At 43.7% G+C, this 24788-nt stretch overlaps 1 protein-coding gene across 4 annotated transcripts in view; it reads right to left on the reverse strand.

The window, feature by feature from the left end:
* The window catches only part of GLCCI1 (glucocorticoid induced 1), a 109554-nt gene that overhangs the window by 49959 nt on the left and 34807 nt on the right, over positions 1–24788 (reverse strand). For all 4 annotated transcript variants that reach the window (XM_074945858.1, XM_074945856.1, XM_074945860.1 and 1 more), the window contains exon 3: positions 4778–4864. In XM_074945858.1, coding sequence (XP_074801959.1) covers positions 4778–4864 — 87 coding nt within the window. The remainder of the gene's footprint in view (positions 1–4777; positions 4865–24788) is intronic.

The following is a 24788-nucleotide window of genomic DNA, read 5'->3' on the forward strand; positions in this document are numbered from 1 at the left end:
AAATTTAGTAAGGGGTGCAGGAAACTCTGTCAGAGATGTGTTTCTTGCCCAACCAAACATGCCTTTTGTCCAACTACCCAAATTCAGTCAAGTTATGAATTTTAGAAAAAAAAAATCTCAGTTTATTCATGCTCAGTAGAGACTTGTCAGAATTTGACAGTCAAGTTCTCTGAAGATTCTGTCTGTACTGGGCATGCTCCAGCTTAGTGCTGTAGGGGCTGAGAAGGATTTTCCCTGTAACTGCTGCTCCCAGCAGCTAAAAGCCACAGAGAGTATATCTACTGCAATTAAAAACCCGTGGTTGGCCCATGCTAACTGACTAGGGCTCAGGCTGTGGAGCTGTTTCATTGCAGTGTATATTTCTGGGCTTGGCCTGGAATGCAGGCTCGAGGACCCTGCAAGGTAGGAGTGTCCCAGAACTCAGGCTGCAGCTTAAGCCCGGAAGTCTACATAGCAGTTAAACAGCCCTGCAGCCCAAGCACTCTGAGCCCCCGTCAGCTGGCCTGGGCCAGCCACAGGTGTCTAATTGCGGAGTAGACATTTCCTGCAACACTGAGCACAGGAACTTAGAGAAAGGAGACTCCCTTCTGTGCTCTGTGCCCCCGCTGCTGGCCCCCAAGAAGGATGGAAGAAGGAGGTGCATGGCTCATATTCAGAGGGGGACAAGAGCCAAATCTTGGCAGAGAATGGGACTGGCTGGGCAAAGGCCCTGAAACTTCAAGCCAAGGAGAGGAAAAAATGGGGGAGCAAACTAGGAGTCAGACAGACTGGATGAGGAACTGGAAACTGACAGACTGACTATGCCCGGAGAAAACTAGGGATGGGGGGAAAGTAGCAGAACTGGTTTGAGGAGCTTAGGGAGCCCAGACAAGGAAACTAGGACTAGCTGAGCAAGGAGACTGGATAGGGAGCTGGGGGTGGGGCAAAAAGAAAAGAGGACAGATACAGGGTGGTGGGTACAGGGGAAGAAGGGATCAAGCTTGGAGGGAAACAAGGTCAGAAGCATCTGTAACCAGGAGAACACACTCCCTTTCAGAAACTGGAATGGAACCCAAGATTAATTAATCTCACCATTCCTCTGTTGTCAGCAAATATCTGTGAAACCCATTGTTAACAGGTATGTCTCACCTCCTCCTAAGTGATTCGTCCACATAAGAGGAATACAACCTGCTATTGATAGAGGTTAGTTACCTGTAACTGAAGGTGCTACAAGATGCATGGTCCCTTTCTGTATTCTACATGTGGGTACGCATTTGCTCCATGCACCTGAGATGAGAGAACTGGCAAGTAACATCCATTGGTCCATGCCTGTACCATGTTGCTCCTCATACTTAGTACCAAGGTTGTTAGGGGTAGTGCAGACCGACCACATCTCCAGTTCCTTCTCTACTCTGAATCCAGAAATGATCCGAAGCAGAGGAGAAGGAGGACAGGTAGTGGAATACAAATAGGGACCACATATCTCAAAGAACCTCCAGTTACAGGTAAGTAACCTAGAGTTCCATCTATACCTTCACAAAGCATTATACTTTAGTCCAAGCCTCTTCTGCAGATGCAGAATTACAGACATCTACAGCACCTGCATCTTAAACACCCTCCTGCACCTGTGAATGCTGCTTACCAGTCACCTATGCATGGAATACACATAGGGATCAGCACTCACAGAAGACATGGAGGTTGCTGCCCTACAAATGTCCAGTATAGGCACTTCTTGAAAAGGAAACTACTGAGATTCCCTGTGCTCTCATGGCATGGGTCCATATCCTGTGCAGGGGAGGCAGATGAGCTAACTGACAGCAAAGGGCGATATAGCCAGAGACCTGCGGGTGACTTATCTTATCAGGCTGTTCGTGGCCTGGGATCTGTCCGTAGGGAAGTAAGGATCCCATGGACCGCAACAGGGGCAGTATGCTGGACCAGCTATATAAGGGGGGACCCCAAGGAATTGGGTACCATCGGTTTCCCAGATAATTGTGTCTTGTTGGAGGATGGGTCTGAGACATCCTAGAGACTCTGTTCAGGCCAACCGCTAGCCTCTGTATGTGGAGGTGATGGCTTGTCTGAGATGTTGGGTTCAGCCAACGAGGAGGGAGATTCTGGCTCCATCAGGGGTGTCATCGGTACCAGCAGATGAAGGTGCCAACTTAGGGACAGAGTAGGGGAGTAGCTCCTTCTCTGGGTTTCTGTCCTGGTATCAAGGTGTCCCTTAGGAGGATGAGATCCGGAAAAAAAAGAGGGGACTGAAGGTAAGGAAAGGTGCAAAAACCCTCCAGAAAGTTATAACTTTCAGTTTGTCCCAGAGTGCAGGGTGCCCAAGTAGTCAGAACTGATCCAGTGCATCCATGGACATGGTGGTCAACAGATCCTTACAAAAGTGAGTCAAGTACTGTTGAAGAGGAGTCTAACTTGGAGCTCTCTGTTGATGCCAGTGGGTGCTGATCCTTCGGCTCATGAGCTGGAGCCAATATCGACAGATCCTCTCTATTTCACTCCTTGCCCCTGTGGGTGGGAGGTTTAGGCAGACCCAAGTCTTTAGGACTTATACACAAGGACTCACACAACCGGGACAGAGTCAGGCAGGGATCCTTTCTTTTAGGAGCAAACCTCAAAGGGAATCTGCTCTGGTTCCTATGAGATTGCCTCTTACTCTCATGAAGGCAACCATTCCTTGGACTTAACAGCTTTGGCCTCTGCTCCAGAGTTTGTGGTCGGAAGAGCGCCGCTTGCAGACTGCAGCTGCTGTACTGGGGGGTCCCCTGGCCTGGATCTGACTGGGGTCTCATGGCCTTCTGCAAGAGGTACTCCCTCAATTGAAGCTATTGTTTCTCTCAAGTTAAGAGAGGAAAGGGGCAGCAAATGCTATACTTGGAAGAGATGTGAATCTCCCCATGGCAGTTAAGGCATTGCTGACGGTCACTGCTGACTGAAAAAGAGCAAAGGCAGGAGACACAGTTCTTAAACTGGTTTCAGAGTAGCAGCCGTGTTAGTCTGTATTCGCAAAAAGAAAAGGAGTACTTGTGGCACCTTAGAGACTAACCAATTTATTTGAGCATGAGCTTTCATGAGCTACAACTCACTTCATCGGATGCATACTGTGGAAACTGCAGAAGACATTATATACACAGAGACCATGAAACAATACCTCCTCCCACCCCACTCTCCTGCTGATAATAGCTTATCTAAAGTGATCATCAAGTTGGGCCATTTCCAGCACAAATCCAGGTTTTCTCACCCTCCGCCCCCCCCCCCCCCACACAAACTCACTCTCCTGCTGGTAATAGCCCATTCAAAGTGACCACTCTCTTCACAATGTGTATGATAATCAAGGTAGGCCATTTCCTGCACAAATCCAGGTTCTAATTCTGCACATAGTTCTTCTCCCAAGGTAGGAAAAATGGGAAGGATCCATGAGGTGAGGAAAACTACCGTACATTAACTATAAAACTCCTAAAGTAATAAAAACAGTAAACTCTAATACTATGTACACAAGTACTTATAGACAGGAAGACAAGAAAGCTTTGGACATAGAGGATTCTCACTCCAGCAGTAAGAAGGAACTGGAGAGGCTGTCAGTCCACACCTCTCCTTATTCCCTCGATACTAAGCATGAGGAGTGCCATGGCACAGGTGTGGACCAACGGATGCTGTAGTAAGATGAGGCCCTGAAACAAACTCTTAGTATCAGAGGCCCAGTATGAGACCTCCCTTGCTGCAATTTAAGCCCATTGCTTCTTCTCCTGTCCTCAGAGGTAAGAACAACAATATTTCTCCCTTCTCCTTGTAACAACCTTTTATATACTTTAAAAAACAGTTATGTCCCCTCTCAGTCTTCTCTTTTCCAGACTAAACAAACCCAGTTTTTTCAGTCTTCCTTCATAGGTGATGTTTTCTAGATCTTTAATTATTTTTGTTGCTCTTCTCTAGACTTTCTCCAATTTGTCCACATCTTTACTGAAATGTGGCGTCCAGAACTGCACATAATACTCCAGCTGAAGCCTAATCAGCACAGAGTAGAGCCGAAGAATTACTTCTCATGTCTTGCTTACAACACTCCTGCTAATATATCCCAGAATGATGTTCACTTTTTTTGCAACAATGTTACACTGTTGACTCATATTTAGCTTATGGCTCACTATGACCCCCAGATCCCTTCTTAGGCAGTCATTTCCCATTTCGTATGGGTGCAACTGATTGTTTCTTCCTAATTGGAGTACTTTGCATTTGTCGTTACTGAATTTCATCCTATTTATTTCAGACCATTTCTGCAGTTTGTCCAGATCATTTTTAATTTTAATACTATCCTCCAAAGCACTTGCAACCCCTTCCAGCTTGGTATTGTTCGCAAACTTCATAAGTGTACTCTCTATGCCATTATCTAAATCATTCATGAAGATATTGAACAGAACCAGACCCAGAACTGATCCCTGCAGGACCCCACTCATTATGCCCTTCCAGCATGACTGTGAACCATTGATAACTACTCTCTGGGAGACTACGCTCTTGCGACTTTCACTGAATAGGGAAAATTCCCAAGTGGCAAATCCGTCTCTACACCATCCACTCCTCTTCCTCCTACAGAGCCAAAAGGTTGAGCTGGAGAGAGATGATTCAGCTGGCACAAAATAAAGCAGCCCTATAACCATTCTGTCTTGAACTAGGGGCCGAACCTAGTGCTCACAGAGACTTTCCAGGCTCCAAAATAGTAGCGAGAAACTTTTTTAAAAAATACATTAAAATTTTGGCCTGTCAAGTACCCTCTTCATGTAAAACTATTTACCTCTTTTAGTTGATCAGCACTCCCCCATGATGCTGAACGCTGATGTGATCTCTTTTCTGATCCCTCTTCTGCCCAACAGCTAGGTGTCTAAAGAAAACAAACAGCAAATGTGAGGTTTTTGGTTCAACTGCTAGCTGCTATTTTACATTTATATACTGAATTCACCATGTAAGCGACAAACTTTCTGCACAATTTACTGGTCTCATCTTCCAGCAATGTATTGAAACATTCAGTTTACTGTCTGCACATGCATATAAATGCATACTTCAAAAACAGACATATATGTAGCGCAGAGAAAAGAGAGGGCTTAGTTCAGCCAGCCAGTTCAATTCAGTTTTATCTTTGTTGCAAAGATAAAATAAACTCTTGAGATCAAAGATCTTACTTGCAAGGATGTACTGTTAAGTCAGTTGACACATACACCTCAGTATTAAGACATAAAAGAAACTGCTTATAAGTAAGCAACAAATATATGAACCTCAGTAATTAACATCTCACATGCAACTATTTGTAGAAATCATCATTACACATTCAGTGCATCCATTCAAACTCAAATGTTTATATAGCAGTTTGTAAAGGTCAGTTCTGGGCATTCATCTAAATCCACTGGAAAAGAATTCCAAAAAAGATGAAATACAGCATTCAAAGAATCTTAGGCTAGATAGTCCAAGCAAAAAGGTCTTCAGAAGTGGTATGGAAAATATTTTATTTAAAGAGACAGGTGTCTTATTAGAACTAAAGAATTGTAAAAGGCGTATAAAGTAGGCATAAGGTCATGTACTAGGATCCTCGTAAGAGACTATTACCCACCCAGTTATTATTTCTGCTGGACTAGCTATTGCATGATCATTTTAACAAGAATAATCCCACTGGTCCTTTCCCTCAAGCAAGTTGCACAATATGTGATGCTTTTGGTTTGTGCCATACTTTCCTTCCTTTCAGCTGCCATTATGAGCTACTAATGTATCAGCATAAATTGTTGTTCTCGCCCAAAGATTTGAGACAGTTTTGGTTGCCCCACTAACTTTTTAGATAGACTTTTTCCCGCAAAGGTTTAATATTTAACTTGCTGGCTAAGTGGTACTGTGGATCTTTCTATTGTTACTTGTTTTGCTTTTTCTCTCTTCCATAATGTCAAAATATAGTTCACCCTTGTTCGATCTTACCTTCCGTTAAATTAATATTGCTTAATGTTAAACTACATATAGCCTCCTTTTTAAATGGTAGTGTGGAGTAGATTTAAATATTATAAAAAGGAAAGCCAGATTTTTAAAACACGATGTCATTTTATTCTTATATAATTTTACAGAATAATTTATAGATGTCAGATTCTGATGTTACTCATGTAATTTAGACTAGAATCTGGCCCACGGTATTAACCCTGTATCTGTATTATTTAATTTTAATGTTCTGGGAGGGGGGGAAATAGTGGCAACAGATGTGGCATTTAAAGGAAGGAATTTAAAATACCTTCCTAGATTTTGTGTTTCTGGAGTTAGAATAACTGGGAGAAAAATCCTCCCTCACACTATAGGCATTTCTGTATTTTATTTTATGTTGCATGTACTGTGCAATAGATGCATCCATTTTTTCCCCACAGATAAAGTAAACAAAGTAACAGATTTATGGAGACAAAGTGATTTTTAAAAGTTGCGATCACCTTTTTCCCCCCCAACGTTACTGTTGGTTAGTAAAATTGCCATTCTGAGTATAGACCTTAAATGCTTTATACCACTAAAAAGTAATAAAAGCTGTCATTAGACATAAGTATTTCAACAAAAATAATCTCCAAAATTTAAAAAGAAAGTTTTAAATCTTTATTACTTCTATATACATGATTAAAATATTACGTTAGATGAGCAAAGGTGGTCAATGAGCTTTTTTAATTAAAAGAATACCTAGTGAAACTATCTCTACCCTCGTTAAATTTACCACCACAATAACTTAATCTGACTAGAAATTTCCCTAGCTGTTAATTTGTACATACCTAAAAACAACTCTAGGAATAAAACCTTTGCTCACCCAAAATTGTCTTTTTGCTCTAAATTATTTCCATTCACACTTATGAAGCAATCTAAATTATTTCCATTCACACTTATGAAGCAATCAGTAGTTCTTGTACAGTTTTTTTTTAAAATTATTTCTTATATGCAACATTCAGCCTATCCAGTCTTTGCATCTTCAGTAGGGTAACTAGCATAAGAAGAGTAGCTACTGTAAGGTGCAATCCTGCATTCTCAGGGAAAGGCACTGGGGAATCTAAATAGTACTTTTGCATTTCTACCTTTTGGGCTTCTGTGAAATTAACGGTGCCCCCTAATTCAGTGTTCTTCTCTATCATCTTCATGGGCAACAATTTTAGCCACAGGTTTTCTCCTCTATGTTGGTGGCAGACCACATGGCAGATCCTCAGATGGTAAAAACTGTCGTGGCTCCACTGAAATAACTGACAAGTTACACCAGCTGAGGCTCTCTCCTCATACCTGTTGCCTTGGCTAGGGCATAAGATTTTGCCTTCTAAGCCTTTCCCAGATTACTCTGCCTAAGGAGTGTGAACAGCAGGCTACAGACTTCCATCATGAAGCTTTTTCAGTCACCCCTGCTCTTATTTTAACTTTAACTACCTTATTTCAGTTGGGACTTCAGTTCCGTTAAAGAGAATCAGCAAACTTATTCCTTGGAGCTTTGGAAAAGATGTTTTACTAAGGCATTCTCCTGTTGCCAATCTTGCTCCTGGGCCAAATATGTCTATGAAGGAGACAAGGGGGAGAAACAAGGACAGGAAATGCGGTGTGTGCTCAGCTCACCTACACGTGTCACAGAAAGCTGGCTTGTCTACTTGCCAAGATCTCCAGCAGTAGGGAGGAGAGTCCAGATCACATAGGAGAGCTGATTCTTACAAAGCAATGCTGGGGAAGTATTCTCTCAGTGTCTAAGCCCTGGTCTACACTAGGAGTTGAGGTCAAATTTAGCAGCGTTAAATTGATTTAACCCTGCACCTGTCCACATGACGAAGCTCTTTTTTCCGACTTAAAGGGCTCTTAAAATTGATTTCCTTATTCCACCCTCGACAAGGGGATTAGCGCTGAAATCGGCCTTGCTGGGTCGAATTTGGGGTACTGTGGACACAATTAGACGGTATTGGTAACCTGTGAGCTATCCCAGAGTGCTCCATTGTGACCGCTCTGGACAGCACTCTCAACTCAGATGCACTGGCCAGGTAGACAGGAAAAGGCCCGCAAACTTTTGAATTTCAATTTCCTGTTTGGCCAGCGTGGCAAGCTGCAGGTGACCATGCAGAGCTCATCAGCAGAGGTGACCATGATGGAGTCCCAGAATCGTAAAAGAGCTCCAGCATGGACCGAACGGGAGGTACGGGATCTGATCACTGTACGGGGAGAGGAATCCGTGCTATCAGAACTACGTTCCAGTTTTCGAAATGCCAAAACATTTGTCAAAATCTCCCAGGTGCACGAAGGACAGAGGCCATAACAGGGACCCGAAGCAGTGCCACGTGAAACTTAAGGAGCTGAGGCAGGCCTACCAGAAAACCAGAGAGGAGAATGGCCGCTCCAGGTCAGAGCCCAAAACATGCCGCTTCTATGATGAGCTTCATGCCATTTTAGGGGGTTCATCCACCACTACCCCAGCCATGTTGTTTGACTCCTTCAATGGAGATGGAGGCAACACGGAAGCAGGTTTTGGGGACGAGGAAGATGATGATGATGAGGTTCTAGATAGCTCACAGCAAGCAAGCGGAGAAACCGGTTTTCCCGACAGCCAGGAACAGTTTCTCACCCTGGACCTGGAGCCAGTACCCCCCGAACCCACCCAAGGCTGCCTCCCGGACCCACCAGGTGGAGAAGGGACCTCTGGTGAGTGTACCTTTTAAAATACTATGCATGGTTTAAAAGCAAGCATGTGAAAGGATTAATTTGCCCTGGCATTCGCGGGTCTCTTGGATGTACTCCCAAAGCCTTTGCAAAAGGTTTCTGGGGAGGGCAGCCTTATTCTATCCACCATGGTAGGACACTTTACCACACCAGTCCAGTAGCACGTACTCGGGAATCATTGTAGAACAAAGCATTGCAGTGTATGTTTGCTGGCATTCAAACAACATCCGTTCTTTATCTCTCTGTGTTACCCTCAGGAGAGTGATATCATTCATGGTCACCTGCTTGAAATAGGGTGCTTTTCTTAAGGGGACATTCAGAGGTGCCAGTTCCTGCTGGGCTGTTTGCCTATGGCTGAACAGAAATGTTCCCCGCTGTTAGCCACGGGGAGGGTGGAGGAGCTAGCCATGTGCTGGGGGGAGGCAAAATGAGATCTTGGAACGAAAGCACATGTGCTATGTATGTAATGTTAACAGCAAGGTTTACCGTGAAAGAGTGTAGCCATTGTTCTCTAAAATGCGTCTTTTTAAATACCATTGTCCCTTTTTTTTTTTCTCCACCAGCTGCATGTGTTTCAAGGATCACAGGATCTTCTCCTTCCCAGAGGCTAGCGAAGATCAGAAGGCAAAAAAAAAACACATTCGCGATGAAATGTTCTCTGAGCTCATGCTGTCCTCCCACACTGACAGAGAACAGACGAATGCGTGGAGGCAGACAATGTCAGAGTGCAGGAAAGCACAAAATGACCGGGAGGAGAGGTGGCGGGCTGAAGAGAGGGCTGAAACTGAAAGGTGGCGGCACCGTGATGAGAGGAGGCAGGACTCATTGCTGAGGCTGCTGGAGGATCAAACTAATATGCTCCAGCGTATGATTGAGCTGCAGGAAAGGCAGCAGGAGCACAGACCGCTGCTACAGCCCCTGTGTAACCAACCGCCCTCCTCCCCAAGTTCCATAGCCTCCTCACCCAGACGCCCAAGAACGCAGTGGGGGGGGGGGGCACCCTCTGGCCACCCAGCCACTCCACCCAAGAGGATTGCCCAAGCAACAGAAGGCTGACATTCAATAAGTTTTAAAGTTTTAAACTTTTAGAGTGCTGTGTGGCCTTGTCCTTCCTTCCTCCACCACCCCTCCGGGGCTACCTTGGTAGTTATCCCCCTATTTGTATGATGAATTAATAAAGAATGCATGAATGTGAAGCAACAGTGACTTTATTGCCTCTGCAAGCGGTGAGCAAAGGGAGGAGGGGAAGGTGGTTAGCTTACAGGGAAGTAGAGTGAACTGAGGGGCGGGGGGTTTCATCAAGGAGAAACAAACAGAACTTTCATACCGTAGCCTGGCCAGTCATGAAACTGGTTTTCAAAGCTTCTCTGATGCGCACCACACCCTCCTGTGCTCTTCTAACCACCCTGGTGTCTGGCTGTGCGTAGCCAGCAAGCAGACGATTTGCCTCAACCTCCCACCCCGCCATAAACGTCTCCCCCTTACTCTCACAGATATTGTGGAGCGCACAGCAAGCAGTAATAACAGTGGGAATATTGGTTTTGCTGAGGTCTAACCGAGTCAGTAAACTGCACCAGCGCGCTTTTAAACGTCCAAATGCACATTCTACCACCATTCTGCACTTGCTCAGCCTGTAGTTGAACAGCTCCTGACTACTGTCCAGGCTGCCTGTCTATAGCTTCATGAGCCATGGCATTAAGGGGCAGGCTGGGTCCCCAAGGATAACTATAGGCATTTCAACATCCCCAATGGTTATTTTCTGGTCTGGGAATAAAGTCCATTCCTGCAGCTTTTGAAACAGACCAGAGTTCCTGAAGATGTGAGCGTCATGTACCTTTCCCGGCCATCCCACGTTGATGTTGGTGAAACGTCCCTTGTGATCCACCAGTGCTTGTAGCACTATTGAAAAGTACCCCTTGCAGTATATGTACTTGCCGGCTTGGTGCTCCGGTGCCAAGATAGGGATATGGGTTCTGTCTATGGCCCCACCACAGTTAGGGAATCCCATTGCAGCAAAGCCATAGACTACGACCTGCACATTTCCCAGGGTCACTACCCTTGATATCAGCAGATCTTTGATTGCGTTGGCTACTTGCATCACAGCAGCCCCCACTGTAGATTTGCCCACTCCAAATTGATTCCCGTCTGACTGGTAGCTGTCTGGCGTTGCAAGCTTCCACAGGGCTATTGCCACTTGCTTCTCAACTGTGAGGGCTGCTCTCATCTTGGTATTATTGCGACTCAGGGCAGGGGAAAGCAAGTCACAAAGTTCCATGAAAGTGCCCTTACGCATACGAAAGTTTCGCAGCCACTGGGAATCGTCCCAGACCTGCAACACTGTGCGGTCCCACCAGTCTGTGCTTGTTTCCCGAGCCCAGAATCAGTGTTCCACCGCATGAACCTGCCCCATTAGCACCATGATGCCCACATTGCCAGGGCCTGTGCTTTGAGAGAAGTCTGTGTCCATGTCCCCATCACTCTAGTCACCGCGCTGATGTCGCCTACTGGCCCGGTTTTGCTTTGCCAGGTTCTGGTGCTGCATATACTGCTGGATAATGCGTGTGGTGTTTAACGTGCTCCTAATTGCCAAAGTGATCTGAGCAGGCTCCATGCTTGCCGTGGTATGGCGTCTGCACAGAAAAAAGGCGCGGAACGATTGTCTGCCGTTGCCCTAATGGAGGGAGGGGCGACTGACGACATGGCGTACAGGGTTGGCTTACAGGGAATTAAAATCAACAAAGGGGATGGCTTTGCGAGAAACTGAATGGCCCCCTCAAGATAGAATTCAAAACTGGGTTTAGCAGGCCGTTGATTTCACGGAGGGAGGAGAAAATGAATACAAAACAAATCTGGTCTATTTCTTGTTTTGAGCCATTTCGTCTATCTTTATACATCTTGCTGGCAGCAGACTGTGCAGTACGACTGCTAGCCATCGTCATCTCCTGGGTGCTCGGCAGAAGACGGTGCAGCATGACTACTGGCCATCGTCTTCTGCTGGCTGCTGATTAAAAGACAGTGCACTGCCGGTAGGACTCAATCGCCATGAGACAAAACTTAAAAGGGAAATGACCTGGCTGAGTCACTCCCATGTTTTCCCAGGCGCCTCCGACCTCATCGAGGTCAGTTAAAAGAGCACCCAGGACTACGTCAACGACGGCTACCAGTCATACTGCATTGTCTGCTGCCAAAAGGCAATAAACTGCTGCTGTGTAGCAATGCAGTACCGCGTCTGCCAGCACCCAGGAGACATACGGTAACGGTTAGCTGAGCGGGCTCCATGCTTGCCGTGGTATGGCGTCTGCACAGGTAACTGAAGAAAAAAGGCACAAAACAATTGTCTGCTCTTGCTTTCATGGAAGGAGGGAGGGAAGGGGGGCCTGACGATATGTACCCAGAACCACCCGCGACAATGTTTTAGCCTCATCAGGCACTGGGATTTCTACCCAGAATTCAAATGGGTGGCAGAGACTGCAGGAATTGTGGGATAGCTACCCACAGTGCAACGCTCCGGAAGTCGACGGTTGCCTTGGTACTGTGGACACACTCCGCCAACTACATGCACTTAGAGCATTTGTGTGGGGACACACACAATCGACTGTATAAAAACGCTTTCTACAAAGTGACTTCTATAAATTCAACCTGATTTCGTAGTGTAGACATACCCTCAGACCGTATTCACAATCTCTCTCTCACTATAGAATAAGGCTCTGATTCTACAGAGAAACACTTATGCACATATCTTTGCACATAAGTGGGTCCACTGAATTTAGGGAACTACTTATGTACATAAAATTACTCACGTATGTTTGCAGGATTGGGACCTTACCTCCCCCCAACATCACACCCCAGCAATTTTAAAGCAAGAAGACTGAAAGGAATCTGGTGTATTTTCTATTTTTCATCACTGTTCAAAGAGCTAGCAGAATTTCTACAGGATTACAAGAAATAATAAAAAAAAGACAATCCACCATCACAAGTTGCTCCAATTTAAAAAAAAAAACAAAACAAAACAACCTGGAATATATGGCTTTCACAACACTTTACATTTTTCTTTCTTTCTAATATAATGTCTAAACTCTTAACTGTGTAAAAATATTGTAAATCTAATCCTCACATTATAAAAAGATGAAAGTCAAACAGTACAAAATGAATTCTTTAAACGAATATGAGACTCTGCCCCATGAGGTGGCAGAAACAGGAAGCCCTCCTGCTTAAATGTTTTTATGTGAGTCAGAGGCAGCAGCAGCAGGGGTCTAAACAGAGAAACTGGGGAACAGGATCAAGTCCTCCCCACTCTGCACTCCTGATTTAATTGGTGAGGAAAGGAGAACTGACAACTAATGTAGACAAAGCTCTGGAGTTAGTTAATTTTTTACTGGTGAGGAGTGAGTAGAAAAAAAAACAGTCAATAGTCTACCCCAGTCTATTTTCATTTACTATATGCACACAGTCTGCTGTTATCTTGAACAAAGATTAATTGACAGCAAAAACAACAGCTGCAGAGTTTAAAATTTACATTTACTTTTAAGACCTCCAGCAGCAGCAATGTGAAATGGGATACCGAAAGGCTGGAACACTTTACTTGCACTACAACTGGTTTAATAACGAGAGAGAGAGAGAGAGAGAGACACACACACACACACACACACAAAGAAAATAACAAACCACCCACTGACTTCAGAATCATAGGTCTAGCATTTTCTTCAGCCTCCCCGAGCTTATTTTCTACTAAAATCCTAGCCCTCTATGCCCCTAAGTTGCCTCAAAGTTCTTCTGTGGATATACTGCTGAATCAGATCACAGTCTTTCAAATGGTTATTAATGTGAGTATCTGTACACAAGTAGTCTCAGTAAGCTTAACAGGACTATTGCGTCAATTTACTTATGTGTGAAAGAGTTTGCAGAACAGGAGCCTTTGCTTGCAACACTACACTATAGCGATTCCTCAAATACAGCATTTAAGTCAGGCAACACCATATTTGACTCCAAGAGAATCCATATTCACAGAGGTAAAAAGAAAACTCGGGGTTTGAAGGCTTAAAATAACAAGCAGTTCTTTGAATATCTTCAGCCAGCCAGCATCTCTCCCTCAGAACTGTAAAGCTGCTTCTTTCAACTCTGTCTTAACCTCATGTCAAACATTAACATTTTTGTAAAAAAAATGTGTGCACTCTGTCATCCCAAAATACTATGGGCATAGACTCGTATGTATATCCTGTTCAAATAAAGACTAACCTTTACAACAAACAAAAACTTTTACTACAATCAAACAGGACTTCTGTTTTTGCAAATATATGTAAACTAAAGTGGTAACATATTTATTACTGCCCCAAAAAAGAACTGTTAAACCCATCTCATGAAAACTGTGTGGGAAGGAGGACCTTAAAAACATCCTGTTTCAAAGAGTATTTTTTCTATTTGTATTACTTGTTATAGTAGCCTTTTCAAGTTTCATTTTGTTTTCACCTCTACAAAAAGCGTTTATTCATGGAAGCTTAACATTAACATCCTTGTCCTACAACTACACTTAATTTCCTCATTTATAGAATTGTCAAGCATATTAAATAGCAAGATAAAGTAACAACATCAGACCACAATGAGTCACAACAGCAAGGATGTTGCAGTTCAGGCCAGAAGCAGGAGCTAACTATCTGTGTTTTTAAAGATGTCTTCTGCTTAAAGAGAATGTGGTAACAGCAGCTAAGGGATCAGCAGCAATATTACAGTAGCATCTACATGTCCAAACAAGATCAGAGCCCTCTTGTGTTCTCTACAGAGATAAGATATGGCGCTTGCTCCAAAGAGTTTACAATCTTAGTTTAAAACAAGATATGACAGCTGAGTTAAACTAAATGAGGGTGAAAAGGACAGGATAACACAATTCTGCAACATCCTTCTCAAATTAAAAAAAGATGGAGTGAACTGCTATTTTGGAATATAAAGGTCGAGTGTTCAAGTCTCCGTTGAGAGAAATTGCTCACAGGAGACCAAAATAGAGGGGAAAAACCTCTGACGATAACCCATTTGGTTGCTTTCCTCAATCCCAATTTGCATTATACCATCCCATTGTTCTAATTTACCCAATTTTGTGAATATTGGTGTTTCCTCCAAAACGTGTATGGTAATTCTGCTGTGCTTTTTTTCATGCCTGCCAGATATACGTACCTCCAAACATTCTTCCCACTGCATTTAGATCAGAAATGGTGATGGTGTAATCTGTACTGTCACCTCTGCAATTTACTCAAATTCTAAATATACTACACTTTTCTACCAGTCCTCTGCACTAGCTACTATATCTAGCTTGTGTTTCAGAACCAGATACAAATCATCATAAAGGGGAAGCCAATCTAGCTTTTATAAAAGGTAGTAATAATTTTTTGAAAGTTTTCAGCTAAGAAGAATTGTGGCCAGGAAACAGTAGTAAGTTGATCTTTACATAGCACAGCAGAAATTTTAAAGCAGTGACTTTAAAAGTACAATACTAAAGGAACAGTCACTTAAAAGTACAATACTAAAAGAACTTACCTGACACTTAGGAGGAGCTCTTCATCAGTTGCTGATAATTAGGTCTGTTTTTCTTTATTCATTAATCTTAAAAGGGCAATGGCCCTTCAGGAGAGTTGGGGTATAACTGGACCATGTGGGCCACACCTGGGAGCAATCAGGTACTCCAGGTGGCACTCTTTAGTTAATTAATAATGGAACAGCTGAGCTAGAAAGAGACTGCTAGAACAGCATCAAGAAAAAGTTACTTAGAAGGAAAGGTGGGAGAAAGAATTCTCTCTAGAGAAGCCCCACGGCTGTTGCAGGCTGAACCCACAAGGGGTGGGGATAGAATACGGCTCTGAATGAAGATTTACAGGTGACAGTAAGAGTCACAACAGAAATACTGTGGTCCCTGGGGAAGGGAGACAGCGAGGAGCTCTTGTGAATAAGCTCTAGAAAGGGAGCCGGTGTCTCCCTCTCGACCAGAGGCGTACAGTGTGAGTCTGGCTCCTGGGAAGGGAGTAGGAAGATCACCAGGGAGCAGAGTAAGTTACTTTGTTGGGGAAACCCTAACTTAGGGTCCAATAGATGGAAGAAACCCACTGGGAGCAGGTTAGGTTCCTGTGGAAGAAGTCTTGAGGGTAGGGCTTGTAAGTGAGAATATCCTGCTGTGGAAAAGAAGCTCTGCAAGGGCCAGGAAAAGGAGCCCAAAAGCAGAAGACTTCAACGGTTCAAGAGATAAAGCAGAAGTAGTTAGTTTTAAGATTTATTTTTGGACTTTCATTTGGACCATTTTGTTACCCCAAAAAGGGATTTGGACTTTATGACTTGGCCAGAAGACTGAGCCACAGAAGACCCAGCCAGAGACAGACAACCTGTTGGAAGAGCCAAGGATACTGGCGATGCAACAGGGTGCTCTAAGAATGAGTGAAGCTCCATCACACATACATACTAGACTAAACAAAAATGATGGTTCTGTTTGAAATTGCCCAGTTCCAATCACTTAAATGTTCTTACTACTTTTGCTATTTTTATCACAGTACATAGTCCAGAGCATATAATCTTTTGAATCTTGCAGCACTTTATTGTTTTATCTTTTGTTTTTTTAAAGCATCTAAATGCACACTATATGCTTTACAACTCAAAGACGTGGTTATTGCCACAAAAGCTAGTAATGGATCTGATGCAATGAGTGTGGACAACAAACATCAGGATGGGGATGAGGTGACAATGAGATCATCTGCTATGCAGTGTGCATGTGTTTTTAAAATGCTTTATTGAACTGAGTATAACGGAACAAAGCAGGACTTGTATTGGCCCAATGTTTGACTTTAAAATTATTTACATGCTTAAAGATTTTTAATCATGTCAATAGTCCCCTGAAGGCACTGGGAATGCTTGTGTGAAATATTACTACTCAAATTGGTAAATATATGCAGCCCCCAGTTTACTGGGAGCATGATGAAAAGAGTATTTTATACAACTGCATGTAGCCAAGGATTCCAGTTTCAAAGTTTTATATTTCTCAGACTGTAATACATCAGTTAATTGATGATGCACTGAAATTTGAAATCCATCAATGTGGTATCAGCAATGGAAATCAGAAAACTGCAAAAATCGCACAAACATGCAGAAATCTGAAAAGAAAACAGCATCATTTTCAAAGGGGATACACAATCCCTGAATCCTGTTGTGAAGGCCAAGACTATAACCGAGTTCAAAAAATAAGTAGATAAGTTCATTGAGGATAGGTCCATCAATGGCTATCAGCCAGGCTGGACAGGAATGGTGTCCTTGTCAGAAGCTGGGAATGGATGACAGGGGATCGATCACTTGATGATTACTTGTTCTGTTCATTCCCTCTGGGGCACCTGGCATTGGCCACTGTCAGAAGAGGTAAGCAGAATGTCCGGGTTCCAGTAACACAGACACAGGTAACCAACCGCTTTCATGTTCTCTCCACAGGTACCATTGCGGAGAGTGGACCAGATGATATGTCTGGGGGGAGAAAGCAGAAGGAGACTCCGCTGGTTGGAAGGCATGAGATGCGATGTCCTGAGGTTGGGGGTTCCACGACCACCACTCCCAAGAGGAGAAGGCGGGTGGTGGTGGTCGGGGACTCTCTCCTCCGGGGGACTGAGTCATCTATCTGCCGCCCTGACCGGGAAAACCGAGAAGTCTGCTGCTTGCCAGGGGCTAAGATTCGCGATGTGACGGAGAGACTGCCGAGACTCATCAAGCCCTCGGATCGCTACCCCTTCCTGCTTCTCCACGTGGGCACCAATGATACTGCCAAGAATGACCTTGAGTGGATCACTGCGGACTACGTGGCTCTGGGAAGAAGGATAAAGGAGTTGGAGGCGCAAGTGGTGTTCTCGTCCATCCTCCCCGTGGAAGGAAAAGGCCTGGGTAGGGACCGTCGAATCGTGGAAGTCAACGAATGGCTACGCAGGTGGTGTCGGAGAGAAGGCTTTGGATTCTTTGACCATGGGATGGTGTTCCATGAAGGAGGAGTGCTAGGCAGAGACGGGCTCCACCTAATGAAGGGAGGGAAGAGCATCTTCGCAAGCAGGCTGGCTAACCTAGTGAGGAGGGCTTTAAACTAGGTTCACCGGGGGAAGGAGACCAAAGCCCTGAGGTAAGTGGGAAAGCGGGATACCGGGAGGAAGCACAGGCAGGAATGTCTGTGAGGGGAGGGCTCCTGCCTCATACTGGGAATGAGGGGCGATCAACAGGTTATCTCAAGTGCTTATATACAAATGCACAAAGCCTTGGAAACAAGCAGGGAGAACTGGAGGTCCTGGTGATGTCAAGGAACTATGACGTGATTGGAATAACAGAGACTGGGTGGGATAACTCACATGACTGGAGTACAGTCATGGATGGTTATAAACTGTTCAGGAAGGACAAGCAGGGCAGAAAAGGTGGGGGAGTAGCACTGTATGTAAGGGAGCAGTATGACGGCTCAGAGCTCCGGTACGAAACTGTGGTAAAACCTGAGTGTCTCTGGATTAAGTTTAGAAGTGTGTGCAACAAGAGTGATGTAGTGGTGGGAGTCTGCTATAGACCACCGGACCGGGGGATGAGGTGGATGAGGCTTTCTTCCGGCAACTCACGGAAGCTACTAGATCGCATGCCCTGATTCTCATGGGTGACTTTAATTTTCCTGATATCTGCTGGGAGAGCAATACAGCGGTGCATAGACAATCCAGGAAGTTTTTGGAAAGCGTAGGGGACAATTTCCTGGCACAAGTGCTAGGGGAGCCAACTAGGGGGAGCGCTTTTCTTGACCTGCTGCTCACAAACCGGGTAGAATTAGTGGGGGAAGCAAAAGTGGATGGGAATCTGGGAGGCAGTGACCATGAGTTGGTTGAGTTCAGGATCCTGACGCAGGGAAGAAAGGTAAGCAGCAGGATACGGACCCTGGACTTCAGGAAAGCAGACTTCGACTCCCTCAGGGAACAGATGGCCAGGATCCCCTGGGGGACTAACATGAAGGGGAAGGGAGTCCAGGAGAGCTGGCTGTATTTCAAGGAATCCCTGTTGAGGTTACAGGGACAAACCATCCCGATGAGTCGAAAGAATAGTAAACATGGCAAGCGACCAGCTTGGCTTAATGGTGAAATCCTAGCGGATCTTAAACATAAAAAAGAAGCTTACAAGAAGTGGAAGGTTGGACATATGACCAGGGAAGAGTATAAAAATATTGCTCGGGCATGTAGGAAAGATATAAGGAGGGCCAAATCGCACCTGGAGCTGCAGCTAGCAAGAGATGTCAAGAGTAACAAGAAGGGTTTCTTCAGGTATGTTGGCAACAAGAAGAAAGCCAAGGAAAGTGTGGGCCCCTTACTGAATGAGGGAGGCAACCTAGTGACAGAGGATGTGGAAAAAGCTAATGTACTCAATGCTTTTTTTGCCTCTGTTTTAACTAACGAGGTCAGCTCCCAGACTGCTGCGCTGGGCATCACAGAATGGGGAAGAGATGGCCAGCCCTCTGTGGAGATAGAGGTGGTTAGGGACTATTTAGAAAAGCTGGACGTGCACAAGTCCATGGGGCCGGACGAGTTACATCCGAGAGTGCTGAAGGAATTGGCGGCTGTGATTGCAGAGCCCTTGGCCATTATCTTTGAAAACTCGTGGCGAACGGGGGAAGTCCCGGATGACTGGAAAAAGGCTAATGTAGTGCCAATCTTTAAAAAAGGGAAGAAGGAGGATCCTGGGAACTACAGGCCAGTCAGCCTCACCTCAGTCCCTGGAAAAATCATGGAGCAGGTCCTCAAAGAATCAATCTTGAAGCACTTACATGAGAGGAAAGTGATCAGGAACAGTCAGCATGGATTCACCAAGGGAAGGTCATGCCTGACTAATCTAATCGCCTTTTATGATGAGATTACTGGTTCTGTGGATGAAGGGAAAGCAGTGGATGTATTGTTTCTTGACTTTAGCAAAGCTTTTGACACGGTCTCCCACAGTATTCTTGTCAGCAAGTTAAGGAAGTATGGGCTAGATGAATGCACTATAAGGTGGGTAGAAAGCTGGCTAGATTGTCGGGCTCAACGGGTAGTGATAAATGGCTCCATGTCTAGTTGGCAGCCGGTGTCAAGTGGAGTGCCCCAGGGGTCGGTCCTGGGGCCGGTTTTGTTCAATATCTTCATAAATGATCTGGAGGATGGTGTGGATTGCACTCTCAGCAAATTTGCAGATAATACTAAACTGGGAGGAGTGGTAGATACGCTGGAGGGGAGGGATAGGATACAGAAGGACCTAGACAAATTGGAGGATTGGGCCAAAAGAAATCTGATGAGGTTCAATAAGGATAAGTGCAGGGTCCTGCACTTAGGATGGAAGAATCCCATGCACCGCTACAGACTAGGGACCGAATGGCTAGGCAGCAGTTCTGCGGAAAAGGACCTAGGGGTGACAGTGGACGAGAAGCTGGATATGAGTCAACAGTGTGCCCTTGTTGCCAAGAAGGCCAATGGCATTTTGGGATGTATAAGTAGGGGCATAGCCAGCAGATCGAGGGATGTGATCGTTCCCCTCTATTCGACACTGGTGAGGCCTCATCTGGAGTACTGTGTCCAGTTTTGGGCCCCACACTACAAGAAGGATGTGGATAAATTGGAGAGAGTCCAGCGAAGGGCAACAAAAATGATTAGGGGTCTAGAGCACATGACTTATGAAGAGAGGCTGAGGGAGCTGGGATTGTTTAGTCTGCAGAAGAGAAGAATGAGGGGGGATTTGATAGCTGCTTTCAACTACCTGAAAGGGGGTTCCAAAGAGGATGGCTCTAGACTGTTCTCAATGGTAGCAGATGACAGAACGAGGAGTAATGGTCTCAAGTTGCAATGGGGGAGGTTTAGATTGGATATTAGGAAAAACTTTTTCACTAAGAGGGTGGTGAAACACTGGAATGCGTTACCTAGGGAGGTGGTAGAATCTCCTTCCTTAGAGGTTTTTAAGGTCAGGCTTGACAAAGCCCTGGCTGGGATGATTTAACTGGGAAGGTCCTGCTTCGAGCAGGGGGTTGGACTAGATGACCTTCTGGGGTCCCTTCCAACCCTGATATTCTATGATTCTATGAACATCCTCTGGCAAGGAGTTCCACAGGTTGACTGTGCGTTGTGTGAAAAAATACTTCCTTTTATTTGTTTTAAATCTGCTACTTATTAATTTCATTGGGTGACCCCAAGTTATTTTGTTATGTGGAGGAGTAAATAACACTTCCTTATTTACTTGCTCCACACCAGTCATGATTTTATAGACCTCTATCATATCCCCCCCTAGTTGTCTCTTTGTTGGATCATATTAAAGAAGTTCTGTATTAAAATCACAAATGAGTTTGATTCCCCATAGTTTAAATTCCAGGGTATTACTAATTAAGAGATCTCTTGGTTTTTGGTACTGTTTCTCTCCCGCTATGTGTGAAACCTGCAAGCTGCTAATTGCATTAATACATTCTAAGACAGAGTCTGTTCTCAAAGCAATTCACACAGAGAGAGACTCAAAGCAATACCCTGTAACAACAGAAACAGCACCCAGAGACTCCCCGCCCTTTTGTTGTATTAACAATTGTGATTAAAATAGAGATAGAGGATGTATGTGGATGGATGCTTGGTGTGGATAATAACTGAATGATCAGGGAGGTGCCAGCCTAAGAATCCAGTGTCCAGCGGCTGAAGAAGGCGTCAAGTGGAAATAACCAGAGGACCCCCGGAGGGCAGACTGGAATCCACCCAACAGCCTCAAGAATGGGAGAACCAAAGAACAAGATAACATCTAGCAGCACGGAGCCGTCAGGAATGTGCTATCTGTTGATTGATTCAGCAACAGCATGATGAAGCAATTCCCATAGACTGGCATAGGAAGAAATTCCTATAAAAATAGACTCTAGAAAGTGAGAACTTTGGGGTCTGATTCATAGAATCATAGAATATCAGGGTTGGAAGGGACCCCAGAAGGTCATCTAGTCCAACCCCCTGCTCGAAGCAGGACCAATTCCCAGTTTGATTCTGCAAACCAACTTCCAGGAGCATCAGAAGAGCATCTGACAAGGCCCTGCTCCCTCCTCATGTCCAGGCCATCTGGCCAATGGCTTGGCATGAGCAACTCTAAGGCTGGTAACTATGATAACAACCTTGCAGAGTGTGTGTGTGTGTGTGTGTGTGTGTGTGTGTGTGTGTGTGTGTGAATAAATATGAGATTGAATGGAATGTTATAACTATAACTGCTTACTATGATTCTTTCTGTATTCAAAATAAATGTAGTATTTTGCCTTTTCCCCTTTAATAAGATCCTGCTGGTTTTTAATTTATTGGTATAACATCTTTTCCAAGCTGAAAAGTCCCAGTGTTTTTAATCTCTCCTCATATGGAAGCTGTTCCATTCCCCTAATCATTTTTTTTGCCCTTTTCCAATTCCAATATATCTTTTTTGAGATGGGGCGACCACATCTGCATGCAGTATTCAAGATGTAGGCATACCATGGATTTATATAGCGGCAATATGATATTATCTAGCTCTTTCTTAATGATTCCCAACATTCTGTTCACTTTTTTGACTGCCGCTGCACACTGAGTGGATGTTTTCAGAGAACTATCCACAATGACTCCAAGATCTTTTTCTTGGGTGGTAACAGCTAATTTAGACCACATAATTTTATACATATAGTTGGGATTAAGTTTTCCAATGTTCATTACTTTGTATTTATCAACATTGAATTTCATCTGCCATTTTGTTGCCCAGTAAAACAGTTTTGAGAGAGCCTTTTGTAGCTCTTCACAGTCTATTTGAACTTAACTATCTTGAGTAGTTTTGTATCATCTGCAAATTTTGCCACCTCACTGTTTACCCCGTTTTCCAGATCATTTATGAATATGTTGAATAGGTCTGGGCCCAGTATAGACTTCTGGGGGACATCACCGTTTACCTCCCTCAATTTTGAAAACTAACCATTTATTCCTACCCTTTGTTTCCCATCTTTTAACCAGTTACCAATCCATAATAGGACCTTCCCTCTTATCCCATGACAGCTTACTTTGGTGAGGGACCTTGTCAAAGGCTTTCTGAAAATCTAAGTACACTATAACCACTGGATCCCCCTTGTCCACATGCTTGTTGACCCCCTCAAAAAATTCTAGTAGATTGGGGAGGCATGATTTCCCTTTACAAAAGCCATGCTGATTCTTCCCCAACAAATTATGTTAGTCTATGTGATGAACATAATTTGTTGGGGAAGAGTTACAAGAATTCTAAATACATTTCTCCAGAAGGTGTTATTTGTGCTTCTCAAAAGAATAATCTAAATTAATCAGTTACCTGTTTGTGCATAAAAAGAATTCTGCATGACTTGGAATTACATAAATTGTACAATGCATAGTTTAGCAGCATAAGTTTCCTGAAAAGAGCACACAATCACCTTACTTCTGTTTGGCATTTTTAACAAAAACATTAAGGCTGGGTATGAGAAACCGAAAGTGAACAGAAGCTGACTAAAGTAAAGTGTAATTAACTGTACTATTTTTTATGTTGTAATGCACAAAGAAAACACAAAGCTACACTAAATTTAAACAATTTCCAATTTAAATCCAGGTGCCACTTGTAAAATTTTTTTCCCAAAAAGGTTTATTTTAATTTTTTTCCTTCCAATGATATTTAGAAACTGACAGTACATAACTCACGAGTGTCCTGATCCTGTAGTATGATCCAGCAGCATGGAATCCTATGTCTGAGTAGTCTCACGGACTTCAAACAACATTCCTGAACCCAAGAGTTTTATCTGAGCACACTGCAGGATCATTACGTGATCACTGTTTCAGACCAAGTCAGATCTGAAGTCCAAGGAGGTACAGTGGGTGTCCATAATTCTCCTTCTACATGGAAATAGTTTAAAATAAATATTTTGTGATATGACTGATACTATGTTTGAAATTACCATTGGCAGAGAAGCCATTTTTAAATTTACATCTAAAAACTGGTTAAAGAATCAAATATTAAAAGCAAATACTATGCTAAGTGTGTGGTAAAACATCAGCTCTTGGAAGGCGAGGAGGGGTAAAGGAGAAGTATATTTCTCTCTTCCTCTTCTTCCCCCCTCTCCCACCAGTCACACACTGTTCAAGCCAACTTCAAAAAAGTGATATTTTCTTATTGGTGGCTTGGGTTCTCTGTTAAACTGCTGTACTTTTCATGTGTTCCTTGTAACTACTGAAAACTTCTGGAAAATACTTCTGCGCACCAAATGTTACCTTGCTCAGCCAAGAAGCATAAAGAAATTCATGAATATGGAGGTGACTACGATGGAAAGATCTGAACTGGTCATGAGACAAATATAGTAGTTTCTCACTTGTTGGTAGGAGTCAGTGACATCTGAAGCCCTAAAATTTAAAAAAGCCTTTGTGCAGGGAGCTCTAAAAATACTTCACCACACAGGACACAGCTTGGGTGCACAAACATACAAAAAAAAATCTCAACTGTTCTGATGTAATTGACATTTTTGTATATTTAGCATTTAGGGAGACATATTTGAAGATCAAAATGTAAGTAAATCCATATATTTTATTATTAAACCTTAACAAAATCCCATGTGGCATCCAAAGCTAATAGCCAACACTGAACAATTTATTTAAATAAACTGATTGCCATCAGTTCAATCATGTCCACTACTTTGGTTACAATTCTGGGCTCCCATGTTCTATAAATAGATTAATACGCTATATAGTAGTTAGAGTAAAATACACTGTCATCTCTCAACTCCAATTAACAAAAGGTGCCAGTATTTCAGAGAATCAAGAAAATAACCAAAAAAAGAGACTGGCAGTATAACTAGGTCTTTGTTAGGAGATGTGCATTCAGTGAAGATGAGTTTTGATGTACTTCACAAGCTTCCCCCTCCCTCCCCCTGCACGAAGCTGACTTCATCCTTCTATCATGATTCTAGTGTTGCTTTCCCATTCTGCAGAGGTTCCTTATTTGATCATGCCTAAAAGTTGAATTTCACTAGCAGTTTTTTGAAGTCTTGTTTTTGAAGGGGAAAAAAGATGTGGAAGACAACTCAATAGCCTAAACACTAATTTGAGCTCAGTAAGAAAGTAGCTATTGCCAAATGACTGGAATTCATAAATATTTACAGA

The sequence above is a fragment of the Natator depressus genome, chromosome 2 (genome assembly GCF_965152275.1).
Source record: "Natator depressus isolate rNatDep1 chromosome 2, rNatDep2.hap1, whole genome shotgun sequence".
Classification (NCBI taxonomy): domain Eukaryota; kingdom Metazoa; phylum Chordata; order Testudines; family Cheloniidae; genus Natator; species Natator depressus.